The sequence below is a fragment of the Porites lutea genome, chromosome 7 (genome assembly GCF_958299795.1).
Source record: "Porites lutea chromosome 7, jaPorLute2.1, whole genome shotgun sequence".
Lineage (NCBI taxonomy): Eukaryota > Metazoa > Cnidaria > Anthozoa > Scleractinia > Poritidae > Porites > Porites lutea.
The window spans coordinates 29,306,679-29,325,250 of NC_133207.1; the positions used below are offsets into that span (position 1 = coordinate 29,306,679).

Genomic DNA, 18,572 nt, shown 5'->3' on the forward strand with positions numbered 1-18,572 from the left:
CATAAAGTAGAGCGCAGTTTTTTTTGTACACTACAGTTTGTGAAACTCATACAATTATTGACCTTGCTCGTTCTCAGAATCTGATTGTCTTTGCCACTTTGGAAAGTTCAAATTGTTTGGCTGAAAAAAAATTTATATATGGATATCGTTGCCCTTGGCTTCGATCACTTCATGACATCATTATCAATGGTGAAGATTTTTTCCCCAAGTTTTGTTTCCTTATTTGTATTCTTTTTCCTTACCTATACTGACATTTTTTTTCAGGTACGCACTTGCGTCATTCGTAAAGCAGGTCCGCACTGGATTCTTTTCTCGGCTACTGAACACGTTTTAAAGTCCCTTGATTAAAAAGCCAATTCGTCGTGATGTGAATAAATCAAAGAAAAAAGGAAAAAAGAAAATTTTTTTTTCTGGTTATAACTCTTATTGTTTTTGATTCCAAGTGTACTAATGAAGGCTTCTTTTGATCTTTCAATCGATAAACGACATGGCCCTAAGAGTGTTCAAAAGGTGGATATAACGTTTGAAGTTACTCTTTTCAGTGGATAACACAAATAGTTTCACGCCTTAATACTTTTCGGCTGCCGAGTGAATAGTGATTTATTCAGTGGATATCATTATCTAATGTTTGAACAACCGGAGGCATAACTGCTAGTTTTATATCGAAAAGGGGCCTGGGTAGCAATGGCGTAAGACGTGTCCTTGATCCGTCCGCCACATATTCTATTTTTCCCGGGTGGTAAATGGAAGAACTGTTGAAAAAGATCTTGGAAAGGAAAAGAAGCGAGCGTTCCTCTTCAGAGGAGTCGAGCACTTCACCAGAAGCAAAAAAAGCGAGGAGTGATGAAGTAAACTCTCCTGAAGAAGTCGAGGAGCACGAGGTTGAAGACGAAATCTTTACGGTTTTGAACATGGCCGAAGGTTTTCATAAAGCTTTGGAGGAGATAAATCGAAAGCTGGAAAAGTTAGACGCTATCCAAACAACAGTAAATGAAGTCCAAACGTCCCTTCAAAAATTGGAAGGAAGAATACAGAAGCTGGAATATTCGCAAACAACCGCCAGCCACGACATTGAGAACTTGAAAGAAAGCTTAAATAAAGCTGAGAAGCAACAGCAGAATTCGACAGCGAGCCTAGAATTTTACCAGGAGAAAACAGATCTCGCTTTAACCGATTTGCAGAAGAAAAATGCTGTTTTAGAAGCTAAGCTTAAAGAGGTACAAGACAAGAATCTCTATTTGGAAGCCTACTCGAGGCGGGAAAATATAATTTTTGAAAATATTGTGCAAGAAACAGACAAAGAAGACACTGAATTAGTTGTTCGCACCTTCCTCGAGACGGAATTAGGATACAAAGATGCAAACACCGTTGAAATACAGAGGGTTCATCGCTTAGGAAAGAAGAAGGAAGAAAAGCCCAGGCAAATCATCGCAAGGTTCCTCCGCTATAAGAACTGTGAAGAAATTCTAGCTTTGGGCTCCCGTTTGCGAGGAAGCAGATTTAAAATGTATCAAGATCTACCCTACGAAATAGTAGCAAGAAGAAGAAAGCAAATGGACACTTTTAAAGAAGCTAGGAAAAATAACATCCCTGCATCTTTTAGTCGGGCACAACCGGATAAACTCTTGATAAAAGGTAAAATTTGGCCAATTGGTAAACCTCTCGAGATACCAGGATAGGTGAGAATGCTTCTTCATCATGTCATTACTCATTAGGTAACCAAGATCACGCTAGTGTCGTTTGACCACATTTGCCACCCGTTATTATCAATTGCTAGATAATTATTTAGGCGATCGGAATAGAGGTTCGTAACAGATGGCGCTTCGGTTTTTCTTATCTGTCTGTAAGATTCTAGGTAAAAGTCCTAACTTCCCCCCCATGTCCCTTTACGAAGAGGTTTCTTATTTAGTTGTGTTTATCTGTGCATGTTCTGTTTGGTTTCTATGTTTTAATAGCTTAATCATTTGTTTTAGAAGTAAACGCCTAGTACAAATTCCTATCATACCGTGCAGTGATTGTGGAGCTTTGACACCAGGTGATGTAAGGCTTCCTCTGCAAAGCTGCCCAAGAGAATATCTATGGCTTTGACAATAGCATCACTAAACGTCAGGGGATTAAGAGACAATACAAAGCGTAGAGAGGTGTTTAATTGGCTTCGCAAAAAAAATTACTCGGCATATATGCTACAAGAAGTCCACTGCACTGAAAATACTAATCACGTATGGTCTGCTGAATGGGGCTATCAAGCTATTTTTAGTACTTATAAGAGCAATAAAGCAGGGGTATGCATCCTTTTCAACAACAACTTCGATTTTCAAATAGAAAAAACTTACACTGACCCCCAAGGACGCTTCATTATTTGCGACATTAAAACCAATGAAAAGTGTTTTACTTTAGGGAACATATATGCTCCTAATGAAGACAACCCAACTTTCTTCCTTGATTTCTTTGATCACCTTGCAGATTTCAAATGTGATGATATTATTATAGGAGGCGACTACAACCTTGTACTGGATTTAGAGAAGGACAAGATGGGTGGTCTTACTAAAACTCACCAAAATAGTGTTAAAGTTGTTCAAGAATTCTCTGAGAAACTAGATCTGGTAGACGTCTGGAGGATTCTACACCCAGACACTAGTAGATTTACCTGGAGACAACGTCATCCAAAAGTACACTGTAGGCTCGATTTTTTTCTAGTAAGCCAAAGCACAGTTATCATCACGACCCTCGCAGATATCGTCCCAGGTTATAAAACCGACCACTCAATGACTACGTTATGCTTATCACTACATTCAAATCTACGTGGACCAGGTTTCTGGAAACTAAACACATCTTTTTTAATTGAATTGGATTACGTAAACCAAATTAAAACAACGATTCAGGAAACACTCGATGAGTACAAAAATGACGAATCGGTAAATCCTTCACTTCTTTGGGAAATGATAAAGCTAAAAGTGCGCGAAAAATCGCTCCGCTACTCCAAGAGCAAAACAAAGCAAGCTAAACAACGCGAAACATTTCTGGAACAAACAATTGCCAGATTAGAAGCGGATCTCGATAATAAAAACTCCGATGAAATGCACTCCTTACACCTGGAGGAACAATTGAATGAAAGCAGGCTTGAGCTTGAAAAGATAATTGAAATCCGCACCAAAGGCGCAATTTTGAGATCTAAGTCTAAATGGTATAATGAAGGAGAGAAAAACACCAAGTATTTTCTTAATTTAGAAAAACGACACTACAAGCAAGGGACAATAAGTCAAATTAAAATAAACGATAGCGAATTTGTCACCTCGGATAAAAAAATATTAACTGAATGTGTGGCGTTCTATAAAAATCTCTACTCATCCAAAGGTAACACATACAACCAAGATGGTACAACTGTTTTCTTTGAGGGTGGTGATGAAAGAGCCATTGACGAACATGAATTAACTTCGTGCGAAGGAGTTTTAACTGAAAAAGAGTGCCTTGAGGCTTTAAGAGATATGGAATCAGAAAAGACCCCTGGGACGGACGGCCTACCAGCCGAATTTTACAAAGTGTTTTGGAAAGATGTATCCAGCACCCTAATTAGCGCACTGAACTACGCTTATGAAACTGGAAAACTCTCAATAACCCAGAGAAGAGGAATTATCAAACTTATCCCTAAGAAAGACGCAGAACCGTTCTTTATTAAGAATTGGAGACCCCTAACCCTCCTGAACAGCGACTATAAAATAGCGGCAAAATCAATTGCTAATCGCTTGAAACCTCTCCTCCCTGATCTCATTAATTACGACCAGACTGGCTTTATAGGAGGTCGTTTTATCGGAGAAAACATCCGCCTTATCGATAGCGTTATTTGCTACGCTAAAGAAAACAATATACCAGGATTACTTTTGTTTTTAGATTTTGAAAAAGCTTTTGACACGATAGAATGGCCTTTCATTAGGAAAACCTTTCAACATTTTGGTTTTGGTAGTAGCATCTTAAAATGGCTAAACCTTTTCTATTGCTGCCCAGAAAGCTGCGTTTTGAATAATGGTTGGGCGAGTGATTTTTTTGAAATCCAAAAAGGTGTAAGGCAAGGCTGTCCCCTCTCACCTTATCTGTTTGTTCTGGCAGTAGAAGTTTTAGCTAAGGCAATTCGTGAAAATAAAAGTATTAAAGGGATCTTTGTAAACGGTAAAGAAATAAAACTAAGTCAGTATGCAGACGATACAACTCTTATACTAGATGGAACAAAGGAATCGTTAATAGCCTCTCTCAAAACACTGGACGATTTTTATGAAGTCTCTGGCTTAAAACTTAATGACAAAAAAACAGAAGCCTTTTGGATTGGGGCAAATTGTAACAAAGATGAAATATCAATTGTCGGAAGAAACTTTAAATGGCCGAAGTGTAAAGTTAAAGCTTTAGGTGTCTGGTTTTCAAATGATCCGGAAGCAACTGCAACTTTAAATTATAATGAAAAACTAGATAAGGTCCGGAATGTTTTGAGCTGCTGGAAATACCGTCGACTTACCCTAGTTGGAAAGATAACGGTCCTAAAAAGTCTGGTTGCCTCTCAGCTCGTTTATGTGCTCTCACCTTTACATACAAATGTGAAAATTATCAAAGAAGTAAACAAGTTATTTTTTTCATTCCTCTGGAATGGAAAAGGAGATAAAATCAAACGAGACATTATAACAAACGATTATGCTAATGGCGGACTTAAAATGATAGACATACAGTCTTTTAACAAGTCCCTGAAAGCTACATGGATTAAAAAATATCTGGATGAAGAGAACCAGGGAAAATGGAAATATTTTTTTGATATAGAGTTAGAGCGATTTGGAGGCACAATAGTCCTCACTAGTAATTTAAACAAGAAAGATACCATTGAGAATCTCAAGATTAAGAATAACTTTATAAAAGAGATACTTTCAATCTGGGCGGAAGTCAATTTTGATGAAAACATAACGTCCGAGAAACAATTTCTTGAACAAACTTTATGGTACAACTCACTCATTAGAATCGATAACTGCCCCGTCTTCTATCGTGAATGGTTTGATCGAGGCGTTACGAAAGTGAAACATTTGAAAGATGAACATAACAAATTTTTATCACTAGCTGAGCTGCAGCAAAAATACAGCCTCAAAGTTTGTCTTTTAAAGTATTTCGGACTAGTGTCTGCTCTAAAATCTCTTTGGACTACATGTAAAACAAACTGTATCAAAAACTGCGACAATTATGAAACCTTTGTGGTAAGATTAACAGAATGCCAAAGTGCGAGCAAACTTGTATACACCAAGTTGCTTTCTACAAAATGCAAGTTACCATCCCATAATCAACAGAAATGGCTAAAAGACTGCAACGAAAATGATGTGGAGGCGATTAATTGGCGGGAAGCCTACCAGTTGGCCGCTAAATATACTAAAAGTACAAGAATTATTGAATTCCAATATAAATTTTTACATAGACGAATATCAACGAACGACTTCTTAACAAAAATTGGCGTAAAAGACAACCCAAATTGTTCTTTTTGTAACAATGAACCGGAGAAACTTCTTCATCTTTTTTGGTCTTGTCCTAAAGTGGCCTTTTTCTGGCATAGTTTATCTCTTAAGCTGACTTTGCTCCACATTACACCGGAACATTACACATTAGATATATTTGTTGCACTTGGTCTAAAGCCGGATTCTTCAAAAAACTGCCAGCAAATTAATTTCCTTTTCCTTCTAGCCAGAAATTACATCTGGATTAGCAAAAGAAGGGAAACCTCGCCAAAGATAGCAGGCTTCCTGCAATACCTCAAATCATTCTACCACATAGAGACCACTGCAGGTCCCATTTTACCAAAAAAATGGGAAAATGTGAGCTCCTTATTTCAGTAAGCCTTTGATTTTGTATACATTTGTATATCTCGATCCTCTGCTCATTTTCTCCAGCATTAACCTGGTGTATCTTTTGCTTCACAATCGCTGCCTCTTTAAGACACTTAAGATATAAGTGCGTTTACCGTGAATGTTTGGTCTTGTAAATGTTGGTTTTGAAGTACAATTACTAATTAGAACTGCTTGTAAATAGTGCATTGTAGTGCGAGTAGTGAGTAGGTAGTGTTGTAAGTACTGAGTATTGTAAGTCTTTACATTGTAAACAGAGTAAGTACCTTAGTCTATTGTATTCTAAATATTGTATTGTAAGTAGTGTAAGTATCGTAGTGTTTGTAAGTATTTTTGATTGTTGATTGTCGATTGAATAAATGTTATTAAAGATAAAAAAAAAAAAAAAAAATAGTTTTATATCGAATGATCTTCTTAATTTAAGGGAAACGTCCAAGTCCAGTGAATATCAAATATAAACACTTTAAAATTACGGAACCCTTGTCAAATCACTGTCAAAAAAGAACATTAGAACTCAGCTTTCAGTTCAATATTTTGAGTGTCTCTCAAAAAACTCCGTTCCTTTTTAAAACAAACTGAACTGAGAACTACCAGAGGAATAAATTAGTTGTGTGCCAGAGGCATATCTCCTTATGACTGAGTTGTTAAGCTTGCTATGAATTTCATCTCCGGTGTTGCAGTAACGCTTTCAACTGATGTAGGACAAAGACTTTAAAATCATGGCACGAATTACACTCCTACCGGTGATTTTGTTAGCAGCATGAGCAAACTTTCAAAGTTTGTAAGCTGCACCCTCAGACGACACAAGTGCCCTCAGAAATCATATCTGGCACTATTTATAGACATTGGCACCAATTTGCTCAGCTGTCGTCGCCCCATCAATGCCGTTTATTTCCTTCCGTGCCTATGTTGTATTTAAAAGGAAACTAACCTTTCAGTAATAGCGAAATGACGACTTATGTTTGTTTGTTTTTCTTTTAAAATTTCAAATATACGATGAGAGTTTTATTAGGTAAAAGCAAACGATGCTTTCAACATGTTCGTGGAGATGGTTAATAATAACAGTTTAAAGGCTAAACTAATGTCTAAAACCTTTTACTTCAAGTTACCAAACCGGGAATATCGCCTCGCATTACTCGTGAACGTGCACTAATGAAGTATAATAGCTATAGCTTTAAACGCCGACCATGTTTTCAACATTAATCCATTGGTTTGTCTTCTTCCAAACTTTGTCCGAAGTTTTATATGTCTCAACTTTCACCAGAGGTAAGTTGTACAATTCCTCGCCAGTACTAGTAAAGGCAGGATTTTGACTTATTTGATGTGTGTTTCACAGTCATTTTTGCAAAGGTGCAGTTTAATGATCAATGGGAAAACATGGATTGGCATGAAGCGGTCCCATTTATGACATGATTGTGTTTTTGTGGTTTTTATTATACAAATCTCTCTTGAGCTAAATGTCATGTTAACCAGTTTGCAAGTCTGGCATTGGCTAATCATTTAATGCTTTCTTGTTTTTTTTTTTCATAGGGTTAGACTCTGAATTTCGCCAAGATATTTTCACACAAGACGATTATCATTATTTGAATGTTCCTGTGGTTGGATCATTCACAGTGGACAACACCTTTGACTGTACGTTGAAGTGTCTTAGAAATCCTTGTTACTTTTCTGTTAACCTGGCCACTTCCAGAGGAGCCAATGGAAAGATATGGTGCGAATTGTTGTCCTCTGAAAAGCACAGCAACCCCGAGAAGTATAAAAGAAACCAAACCTCGCACCACTTAAGTACCATCCTAGAGGTATAGCATTATCGTTATCATTGTTATTATTATTCATTGTCATTGTCATTGTCATTATCATCGTCATCGTCATCAGCATCATTATTATGGTTATCGCTATCACAGCAGCCCATAACCCGGGTGAGCAACTCCCATACTAGGCCTTTGTCACGGCGTTTTTACGGACCACTTTATTATTAGACACGTTTTAGGGTACTTTTTCCCGTGAAAAAAGAATCTCCACCATGTCTATGAGCGCATTCGAAGTATAAGATATCAAAAAGTAAAAAAAATGTCATTAAAAGGCAAAAAATGTCCTTTTAGGTCTGCAGGTTTTGTTGACTGGTTTGTGGGATTTAAAAGATATTCAAAATTCGTTGTTGTAGAAGAAAGAAATTTTGCTTCTGACAAAATCTTCCGTACGTTGCGTACGTACGTCCACCCGTTCATGAAAGCCGGGGTGAAATTTTGCATTTCAAGGACGACCCGCGCGTTTCGGCGGTTTATACTAGTACATGGGAAGTTTCTGCGATTCGATTGGCTTAGAGCAGTGGTATTTCAGCTTAATTTGAAATACCTACATGTGAAAATTACAAATCTTGTGCGGGTAGTAGTATAAACAAATAATAGCATGATTTGTACGCGATATTTGGCATAAATACCACTCGTGATATTTCAAAATTGTCTCAAATTTCACTCGCCTAACAGCTCGTGAAATTACGTATAACAATTTCGAAATATCACTAGTGGTATTTATGCCAAATATCACTACAAATCATGCTATTACCTATACAAATCGCATGGCCACCCGGACTTTAAGGGAGAAAAAATACAACAACAACAAAGCCGATTCTTTCTTTCGACTAAATTTTAATGTCAACATTGACGTAAAGTGGATAACAAAGAAAGAGCTAGAGCGAGAGCTGTAGCGAGAGACAAAAAAAACAAGGAGACCCATTTCACTGGAACTGAAAAACGTGAACATTTTATAGCAGCGGTGAGAAAATGAGAAATACTAGCGGCCACCAAGGTGAAATTGAGCGGTAGCGAAAAAAAAAGTTAACAGGAGCACATACTACATTAGTCCTCCATAAAACGTATAACTAGGAAGCGTCTGGAAGTTTCACGTTGTAGTCGTGCAAAACAACGGCAAAAAAATGTACCCAAAAAGTGTGCTAGAAATTACGTTTTCGTTGCCGTCGCCGCTTAGCATTGCACGATTTTATGTCTTATTTGAGTAAACTATAAATATTAACGACACCTTCGCTTTTAGCCCTGGCTAAATCTATATATTTTAAAATACTAATGGTGATGTTGCTACTTTCAGACCTCAGGTACTCACTGGACATGTTACAACGGAGATACTTGTGCCCAAAATTCCAGACATCTCAACTGCCTTTGTAAGGAGGGCTTTATTGGACCATCTTGCCAAATAGGTAACAAAACAAGCATTGACTGACACTAAAAAAAGTGCTCTTGTCTTAGCTTGGATATAGGACAATAACACTAGCAGAACTTCTAGTGAATTTGATCATTTTTTTCAGCGATCAAGTCATGTCAAGACTGGTATTACCATAACCCAGACAAGTAGGTTACTTCTGTTCTTCATAAAAGACTTTTTTTTTTCTTTCGAGATGGTTTTAAAAGAAACCAACGCTTTAGTAGTAGACAAGGTTGTGAAACTGCTTTTTTTATGTAAACAGTGAAAAACCTGCTAGTGTCCGCCTTATACAGGTTTCATTGTAGTTGTTAACCAAAAAGTGTCTTCTCTGTCTAGGACAAACAAAACACAGATGATTACAATTATCTTTGACTCAAAGCCAACATCCGTTCTCTGTCACATGGGAGATTTTGGATGTGGGGATGGAGGATGGACACCGGTCATGAAGATGGACGGCAACAAGGTACGAAGTAACCCGTGTCAGGCTCTTAGATAGTAGGGACATCAGAACCTCTATATGGGTGTTTCCGACGAAATCGAACGCGAAGATCGCCATTGGTTGCGCTGAGCTTACTAGTAGCGTTACCACGCAAAAAAATGCTCAATATACGACTATTTCGTGCTCGTCTGAAAAAAACGACGATTTGATAGAAAACGCGGGACAAAATCAACGTCTGCAGGTATCCATGCAGATACTCACATCACCAAAGTAAAACAGGCGAAGCGTTCTTATTCTGCGTTCAGTTCAGTTCAGTTCATTTTATTTAGCCAAAATATAATACAATACAGTTTTACACATAGAAATTGTAAGTTGGCAAGGGAGCCTAGAAGAAACCAGAAGGCTTATGAAGCCTGGGCTCCCCAGTCACAAAGAAAAATGAATAAACGAAATTCGCTGAGTGATACGTTAAAAATAGGAACTAGACTGAGACTGAGTTAAGTTATGAATTTAGTAACAAGATATAGGAAAACGTTCTTAACTCTGGATTGGTAGGAATATAAGGAGGGGGCATGTTGTACACATCAGTAATTCATCGTTCAATTAATTTGACGGCCAAGTACTTGTTTCTCTCACAGCAAACTTTTGAATACAATTCCTCTCTCTGGAGCAACAAAGAAACCTTTAACCTTGACGGAGGGAAGACTGGGTTTGTCTCGCAGGAGACCAAACTCGTAGTTTATGCGCACAATATTTCATGTTAAGATTGTATGTCACTAAGAGGACTGGAAAAGTTTTTAGACAGGGATAGTCTTTCTCAAAATTGTGATCAATCATGGTTCCAGAGGAGGCTGAATCGAGGTTGCACCACGCACTGAGGTAAAAATTAGACAGGTAACTTTACGGCTGATACGGTTGCTGCACGGATTCGTAGACAATCTGCGAAGAACACGTTTGATGTGTGAGGTTATAAGCTGTCATAAGAGAGGGAAAGGCAGACTTCACATCAGTGAAACATTTCCGACAATTTTTTTTTGAATAGGAATATGGGTTGTTGATATTGTTTTTTTTGGAGAGAGAAGGATGAATGGCGCCAGCTCATGGACATCACCGAAAAAAGGGCGATTAGTTGAACTGAGACAAGATTATTTACAGGAAGCATTAACTTACCAGTTTTTTTAAGAGCCTGGGTTAGAGACAGCCTAGTCCCTAGGCGTTCTCTCTTGATCCGTTGTTTGCGCGAAGTCTCGGTGACGTTACAGCTTATGGTAGAGTCCAGGAATGACCGAGCCGAAAACGCCTGGGGACTAGGCTGGGTTAGTGTCTTGTCCTGGATTTAGACTGGGCCTCCCGCTCAGCAAGTCTGAGCCCGTGAACCGGCCGAGCGGTGGTTACAGGCATGCATATCAATGAGATGACTTTTCTGGTTCAAGACAAACGGTAAGGACACAGACATGCGTGCTGGGATGTTAAAAAATAACAGGCACAGTGTTATTTCTGGTAAATTCTGAAGATGAATCTGACGATGTCTACCACGGCACAGGTTGTCGAAACTTTAGTCATTGTCAGCAACGGTACTACGATCACCCGGGCGATCATGCTCAATCTACTTTTGAGACTCGATTTTGAAATGACTCCTGCGTTCAAACCGAGGCTCGATTGCCAGTCGCTGTTAGGAAAACAAGCCAAAGCTCCTCCACCGGAGACATAATTAAAACTGTAGCTTTTTGTTCTTCATTATTTTGGCGCGGGATTCTCCTTTTTAATGTTTTCCTGTCAGTAATAATGGTTACTTTTGCGTGATTATCTTCCCTCGGGTCATTTTTTGTCCTTAGTGCAGCAACCTTAGCTTGTGACGCAGCAAGCGGAATTTATCAGTGCCTTGTATTCTGTGTATCAGTACTGCAAACAAAACTCGAGGCAAGCAGTCGGCTGATTCCAAAAGGCGTCTGGGAACAAACATCTTAGGACTGAAAGAAGCATTTCCCGTTGATTGAATTTAATTTGCAAAATAATATTTTAGTTAACAAATTTCTAGAGCGATTTTGCTTTGGAAGTATATCACTTGTGAAGAAGGTGTTTGTGATTCTGGTTTCCATCCTCGTACCTTTCTGCCACCTAAAATGTTCTGGTTTTTTTACATTCTATTGCTGCATTATTTTTTCATTCAAGTTCTCTAACTGTAATTGAAAATGTCAGGTGTCAGATGTGTTAAAAGTCTTGTCTTGTATTGTCTTGAGTGTTCACAAAACACTGATATTACTTTTTTTAGTTCTAAGATATTTTTAAAGGCTTAAGAGGGGGCGTTTAATCCGGATAGGAGGCGTTTTAAAAGAGACAGGCGTATATTGTCATAAATGTTGCAAGCTCAACAAAACTAATATGCTTTCGGCAAAGATATCAAGAGAGTTTGAAAAGAGCGGAATCTTCTGTCCACCAATAATGTAATGTGTAGGCTATTCTAGATATCCACATCGCTCTTTCAAATGTCTACATCGATGTCAGAATCCTTGTTTAGGATGTGTTGTCATCGTTAGTCTATCCTTACGTTAAACTTGACAATGAACAAAATGTAATGAACCGACCCTTGTTAGTCTAGCAAGAAACTGAATAAATTGAATGATTTTGCTTCTTTTTACTAATTCCTAGTATTTTGGAGTAATTGTCATAGGGGGCGTCTATTAGAGAGGGGGGTCTATTACAAACTTAACATTGTAAAGGGGGCGTTTATTTGATATATAGTAGGCGTCTATTAGATCATTTACGGTAAAATGCTCTACATTTTCATAAACTTCTAATTGTCAATGCCCTTTCTACAGGCTTTGACTCCGAGTTTCGCCAAGATGTTTTCACGCGAGAAGATTATCATTATCTAAATGTTTCTAAACTTGAAACATTCATTGTGTACGACAGCCTTACCTGCTATCTTAAATGCTTGAGAAATCCTTTACGCTTGTCTATTAATCTGCTAGGTGGCTGTATTTGCAGGTGAAATCAACATCAATAATTACTGATTCATCCTGAGTCATTTCAACTCATATTGTGCACGTAGCCGTTAGTGGTAATAAACCATCTGAGGTCTAAACAGTTACGATAAACCTTTTCCTCTAGCTTTGTTGAAGGCACAAATATAATAATTGACCACAAATATAATAAGAATTGACCAAATGTAATAATGCACTCAAATGTAATACAAATTGACCGCAAATTTAATAAAACCGGTCAATGCTATCCAAACCGTATATACTCGAGAGAACGCCGCCCTCAATATAAGTCGGACAAAAATAAGCGCGGCGGCGCTCTTTCAAAAAACACAATATCCTATCGCATTTAATCGAAAGAACGCCACCCCAAATAGCCTTGGCATTTTTTAAATAGTAAAACAATAATCGCCGTTGCGCTCTTTCGAAAAATAGAATGTTTTACTGCATTTATTCGAAAGGGTGCTCCGAGTAAAAGTTGCACATGAGAAGAAGAAGACTGAATAAATAAACGCCTCGGCATTCTTTTCAATAGACATATTTTTCTCCTGCATTCAACCCATTCAAGCGAGAGTACTGCATTTCCCAGTATACAGCAGTGCTTATTATGTTTTGTTTATCAAACCTTTTAAGAGGTTGATTCTCATTGCTGATGTAAGCTTGGAGCAAATTGATATAAGTTTAAACCTTGTTTTATTTTGAACTTTCTTTTCTTCTAAAGAGCATGGTATTTAAATAAGTGAAGTGTAAAACCCCTTGAATAAACAAGAACATGACAAACAAGTTAAAACCGGTCAAGGATGGTGGGTCCATTGTTTCTGTTGTATTAGAAATACAAGGAAGAGAAGATAATGAGATTTCTTCGCAATTTATTCATGAGATAACGACAAAAGGCTATGACGTCAACAGCGTCAATATATTCCCCTTCAAGTTAATGAGATTCCTTCGCATTTTATTCATGAGATAAAAACAAAAGATTATGACGTCGACAGCGTTAATGTATTCCCCGCAAGTTAATGAGATTCCCCCGCATTTTATTCATGAGATAAAGACAAAAGGCTATGACGTCGTCGGGCGTTAAGGGATGCCACTCATAAAGTTAATTAAATCCACAAAAAAGGGTTTAATTCGTTGCGCCCTATACTACTCAAGGTTATTTGAGGGGGGAGTTCTTTCGATTAAATGCAACGCAATGTTTTCTATTTCGAAAGAGCGCCACGGTGCTTATTTTTGAGCTTTCTGGTGTTTGAATTCTCCTTCTTCTTTAATTTAAATTGAGGGAGGCGCTCTTTCGAGTATACCCTGTTTGGATAGTATTTGACGGTTTCATTATATTACATTTGTGGTATATTTTTGTTACTTTTGAGGGTATTATTACATTTGTGGTCAATTTTTATTACATGTAAGGGCTTTATTACTATTGTGGTCAATTATTTAATTTGTGGCTTCAAAAAGGTTTCTTTTTTTAATGCTAATTCTTAGCTGACATATTTGGGGTTCGGTGTTAATAAAGGTCAAAACACATTTTTATCACTGGCATAAAAATAATAATAATAATAAAAAAATAACAATAATAATATAGTAGTAGTTTAGTAATGGTAATGGTAGTGGTAGTGGTAGTGGTAGTGGTAGTGGCAGTGGTAGTGGTAGTGGTGGTGGTAGTGGTAGTGGTAGTGGTAGTGGTAGTGGCAGTGGTAGTGGTAGTGGCAGTGGTAGTGGTAGTGGTAGTGGTAGTAGTAGTAGTAGTAGTAGTAGTAGTAGTCTACTACTGCTACTATGGAAATAGGGTGTTAACAAAGGGTCAGAACTATGCAAAGTCTGCACTTCTTGGATCGCCACAATTTAGGGAAAGGTCACTGAAGTAGAAGAAAATTTGTTGTTTCCAGGACAAAAAATAGTTTTTCAAATTAATAAACTACAACAATGGCAATTAATTTAGTTTTTTTGTGCTGTTGTAAGTAATATTTCACAGTATTTCTTACTGGAAATTTTCACTGATATGTGATTCAAACTATTTCTAGGGTAAAATCGTCAGTTTAACCCAGGCGATTTAATTCAACGTATATTGTTCATTTTCAATAAACATTTAAAGATCAACAGTTGTCGACACTTTAGTTTTAGGGCCTGTTTAGGGTAGGGGACCCCAGATAGGTGAGGTAATATGTAGCGGGTCAACCCGCCTATCATGTAAGCGTGATCAAATTTTACATGCAAGATTATAATTATGGACAGGCGGATTACCCCACCTAAACAGGTTACCTCACCTACCTGTAGAGGCGTTCACGCTCATAGTTGCATCATGGGTAATCAGCGTAAAACCTTGATATTCCCATACATTTTCTGTAATTCTACAGTATCAAAATTACAGAAAATGAATGGAAAAATTGAGGTTTTCTAAAATCTGATCACGGACTTCTTTGCACTCCAGATTTAAGGTATAGTTTCTTTGAACTCCTATGTTACTCTTTTCAAAGATAAAGCATCAAATATATGAATTCAGGAAGAATTAGCTGGCTTTGAATTCCAATACAAATCTTTGAATTTCCCGCCATCTTGCCCTGATTACCCATGATGTAGCTATGGGCGTGAACTCCTCTATATAAATTGTTAAGCGATATCAGGCGTCTTGGCTAACTATGATAATAATGAAAATGATAATATTACATGTTTCCTCTTTGTTATGCTAATCCATAGCTAATACTCTGCAATTTGTTGTTTAAACGGCCCATCTTTCCCTCAACTCATACAATAAATTTGAACGATGTTTTTTTCGGCTGAAGTTCTGCAGGGTTTGAATTACTCATGCCAAAGGCTTTTAGTAATGAAAAAATTCTAGACATGCTGATCTGACTATTATTTCATAAATTGCATTCATATTTTGCGAGGGCGAAGCGAATATTTGTCTTTAGAAAGAGTTAACCCGATTTGAGCCTTAGTCTCGCATAAAATTCATGAAATGCTCTTTCCTTTTTACCTGTCTAACCGTTTGTCGTGATTTAATACACGGTACTTGCTGTCAGTAAATTTTTCAAAATGCAGCACTTCAGCCACGATTTCTTAGGTGAAGCTGTTGTGCTTCTCAAGGATTTAAAAATATCTTAAGGTGACTCGACCCAGTTTTTTTTGGGGGGGTACCATCCTACTTTGAAGCTCTCTGGTATCCCCACCTTTACTTTTATCGTAAGTCTAACACATAGAATGGATAACATATAGATCAATCTCCAATATAACATAAAATTTTTGGCGATCGGAGTAAATGTCACGTGGTTATAATGCCACGCCCCTTTGAGGTCTGAGTCGAAAATCTGCTGTTGCCGGCATTTTTTCGTGAAAATCTCTCGGCTACACATAGTGCGCATTAGTGCCTTGCGCTGAACAGAGTTTCACCAAAATCGCAAAGACCCAATTCGAGAAATTCAGCGGTTTCCAAATTTAGGTCATAATTTATGCGAAAATGATAAGCAAACTTTACACGGATTATATCTAATAAACTATGAGATTCATCTCTTTATTTTGGGCATCGTTATAACAGATGGGTCCTTGCAAGTCAGCAAAACGCTTAAGGGCCTTGTAAATGCGCGCGATTTCGAGCAAAGCAAACATATAGAAATTATAGTTTTCGCTATTTGTTGACGTTTGTCAGCGTTTAAGAGTCCTTCTCACGAAAAAAGCATTTTCTTAAAAATTCGTAGTTTTTTTTCCTTCAAATTTTTTCAGGGCCACAATTGATTAACTAACTACCCGGACTCTGAATTTCATGGTCATTGAAAAACTGTGACATTATCTTCTATAAGCCCAAACTTGAGTAAACATTGAAGATTTTTAGCGTTTTGGCTGAGTTTGTGCTTTGGGAGTTGTCTATTGTTTCTAGTCTGTCATTATACAGCATTCTTGTTCAGCACGCGTGCAAAGACCGCGCTCGGCTGACTTCCGAATGCTCACCGAGATATAATAATTTTGGTACAGTGAGACAGGCCATCGCGTGATACATAGAGGTTTAAGTCACAATTTTTAATCAATTCTCGTGCTTCTTGTGCCTTTGCAAAAAAATCAAGAAGTGCTACATACTTAATCTACTTACTATTAAAAAAATATCATTTTTTCATAGGTTTAATGCAAGCCAATAATTAAACCAAGTCGTGACGGGAATATCTCGGTGAGCAGCCAAGCGTGGTCATTGCACGCGTGCTGAACAAGAATACTGTATAATGACAGAATAGAAACAATAGACAACTCCCAAAGCACAAACTCAGCCAAAACGCTAAAAATCTTCAATGTTTACTCAAGTTTGGGCTTATAGAAGATAATGTCACAGTTTTTCAATGACCATGAAATTCAGAGTCCGGGTAGTTAGTTAATCAATTGTGGCCCTGAAAAAATTTGAAGGAAAAAAAACTACGAATTTTTAAGAAAATGCTTTTATCGTGAGAAGGACTCTTCAACGCTGACAAACGTCAACAAATAGCGAAAACTATAATTTCTATATGTTTGCTTTGCTCGAAATCGCGCGCATTTACAATGCCCTAAAGCGTTTTGCTGACTTGCAAGGACCCATCTGTTATAACGATGCCCAAAATGAAGAGATGAATCTCATAGTTTATTAGATATAATCCGTGTAAAGTTTGCTTATCATTTTCGCATAAATTATGACCTAAATTTGGAAACCGCTGAATTTCTCGAATTGGGTCTTTGCGATTTTGGTGAAACTCTGTTCAGCGCCAGGCACTAATGCGCACTATGTGTAGCCGAGAGATTTTCACGAAAAAATGCCGGCAACAGCAGATTTTCGACTCAGACCTCAAAGGGGCGTGGCATTATAACCACGTGACATTTACTCCGATCGCCAAAAATTTTATGTTATATTGTAGATTGATCTATATGTTATCCATTCTATGTATTAGACTTACGATAAAAGTAAAGGTGGGGATACCAGAGAGCTTCAAAGTAGGATGGTACCCCCCCCAAAAAACTGGGTCGAGTCACCTTAAGAGACTCCTTTTCCAACCAATTTTTGCCGGCAAGAGAAGGACGGCGTATTCATTTAACGAAAGTATAATTCTTTGGTGTTAGAAACTAAGGGCTCGAAGACGGAAGTGAAAAAATCCTAAAATATTTTAATATTTTACGATCTTATTCATGACAAAATAAAAATTATGTCTTACATTCGTAAACACTGTAACCTTTCTGCACGTGCGCATACAGCTTTCCTTCTTCTTTGCCTTTCTTTTCAAGTCTGGACATTTCTTCAAAGGGTAAAATTTGAACGCATGCCACCGAGACCAATAAACAAACAAAGTTTCAGTATGGAATAATCAAGAGGTTCAATTTAGTGTTGGAAACATAAAGGAAGACATATTTCTTGCAAAATTTAATAAGCATTGTTTAAGTTAAGTTAGGACGTCTTTTCAAAGGGACTTCAATTTATTTTGACGTTTCCCGCATGTGACAATCCGTTTTTCAAAGCATTTCACTTTAGTTAGTATTTTTTGCTGCTGAATATTAAACTCTATCCTGATATCCATGGATAGTTGATATAAGCAACTTGTGAATAGACAGATACTCTTAGTTTCAAACTATCAATAACTTCCACCTGTTCATTTTTTTGTTTCCAAGGACACCTAAGCCATTTATGAATTTTAGTCATTTACAACGTAATTCTATCTGTATTTATGGTAACGTTTGTTTGAGTGATATTTCCCAACTTTTAAAGCTGGACATTTCAAATTGCCAAGCTATCCCAACAAACACTACAATTGTAGAAACTTTTCGTTATGGAATCAAGTCGCGTTCACCATTACAGCAGGTCGAAGCAGGATATAGCTGTAATTCCCTTCAGGCGTGAAATTATATTGTTAAAAACTATTCAGATAGGAGATAGATTTCGTGAATCGCCGATGATGTCCTAACTCTTAAATATTCAGCAGTTTCCTCCTAACTAGAAACGTCAGCTTTGTTATTTTTCCCTATCTTTGGGTTTGACAGAACAGATCACTTACAACGCAAACATCAATCAAGCTCAAATTATTAATTTAGCAAGCTATTGGCAATTACTGTATTTAGGATGTCTGC

At 37.5% G+C, this 18,572-nt stretch overlaps 1 protein-coding gene across 1 annotated transcript; it reads left to right on the forward strand.

Moving 5' to 3' along the window:
* The first annotated feature begins 4,471 nt into the window (after positions 1-4,471).
* On the forward strand, positions 4,472-6,190 carry LOC140943846 (uncharacterized). The gene is made up of 2 exons (XM_073392960.1): positions 4,472-5,987; positions 6,075-6,190. The coding sequence occupies exon 1, from the start codon at positions 4,698-4,700 to the stop codon at positions 5,853-5,855; it is 1,158 nt and encodes a 385-aa protein (XP_073249061.1). The 5' UTR covers positions 4,472-4,697; the 3' UTR covers positions 5,856-5,987; positions 6,075-6,190.
* Positions 6,191-18,572: the final 12,382 nt, after the last annotated feature.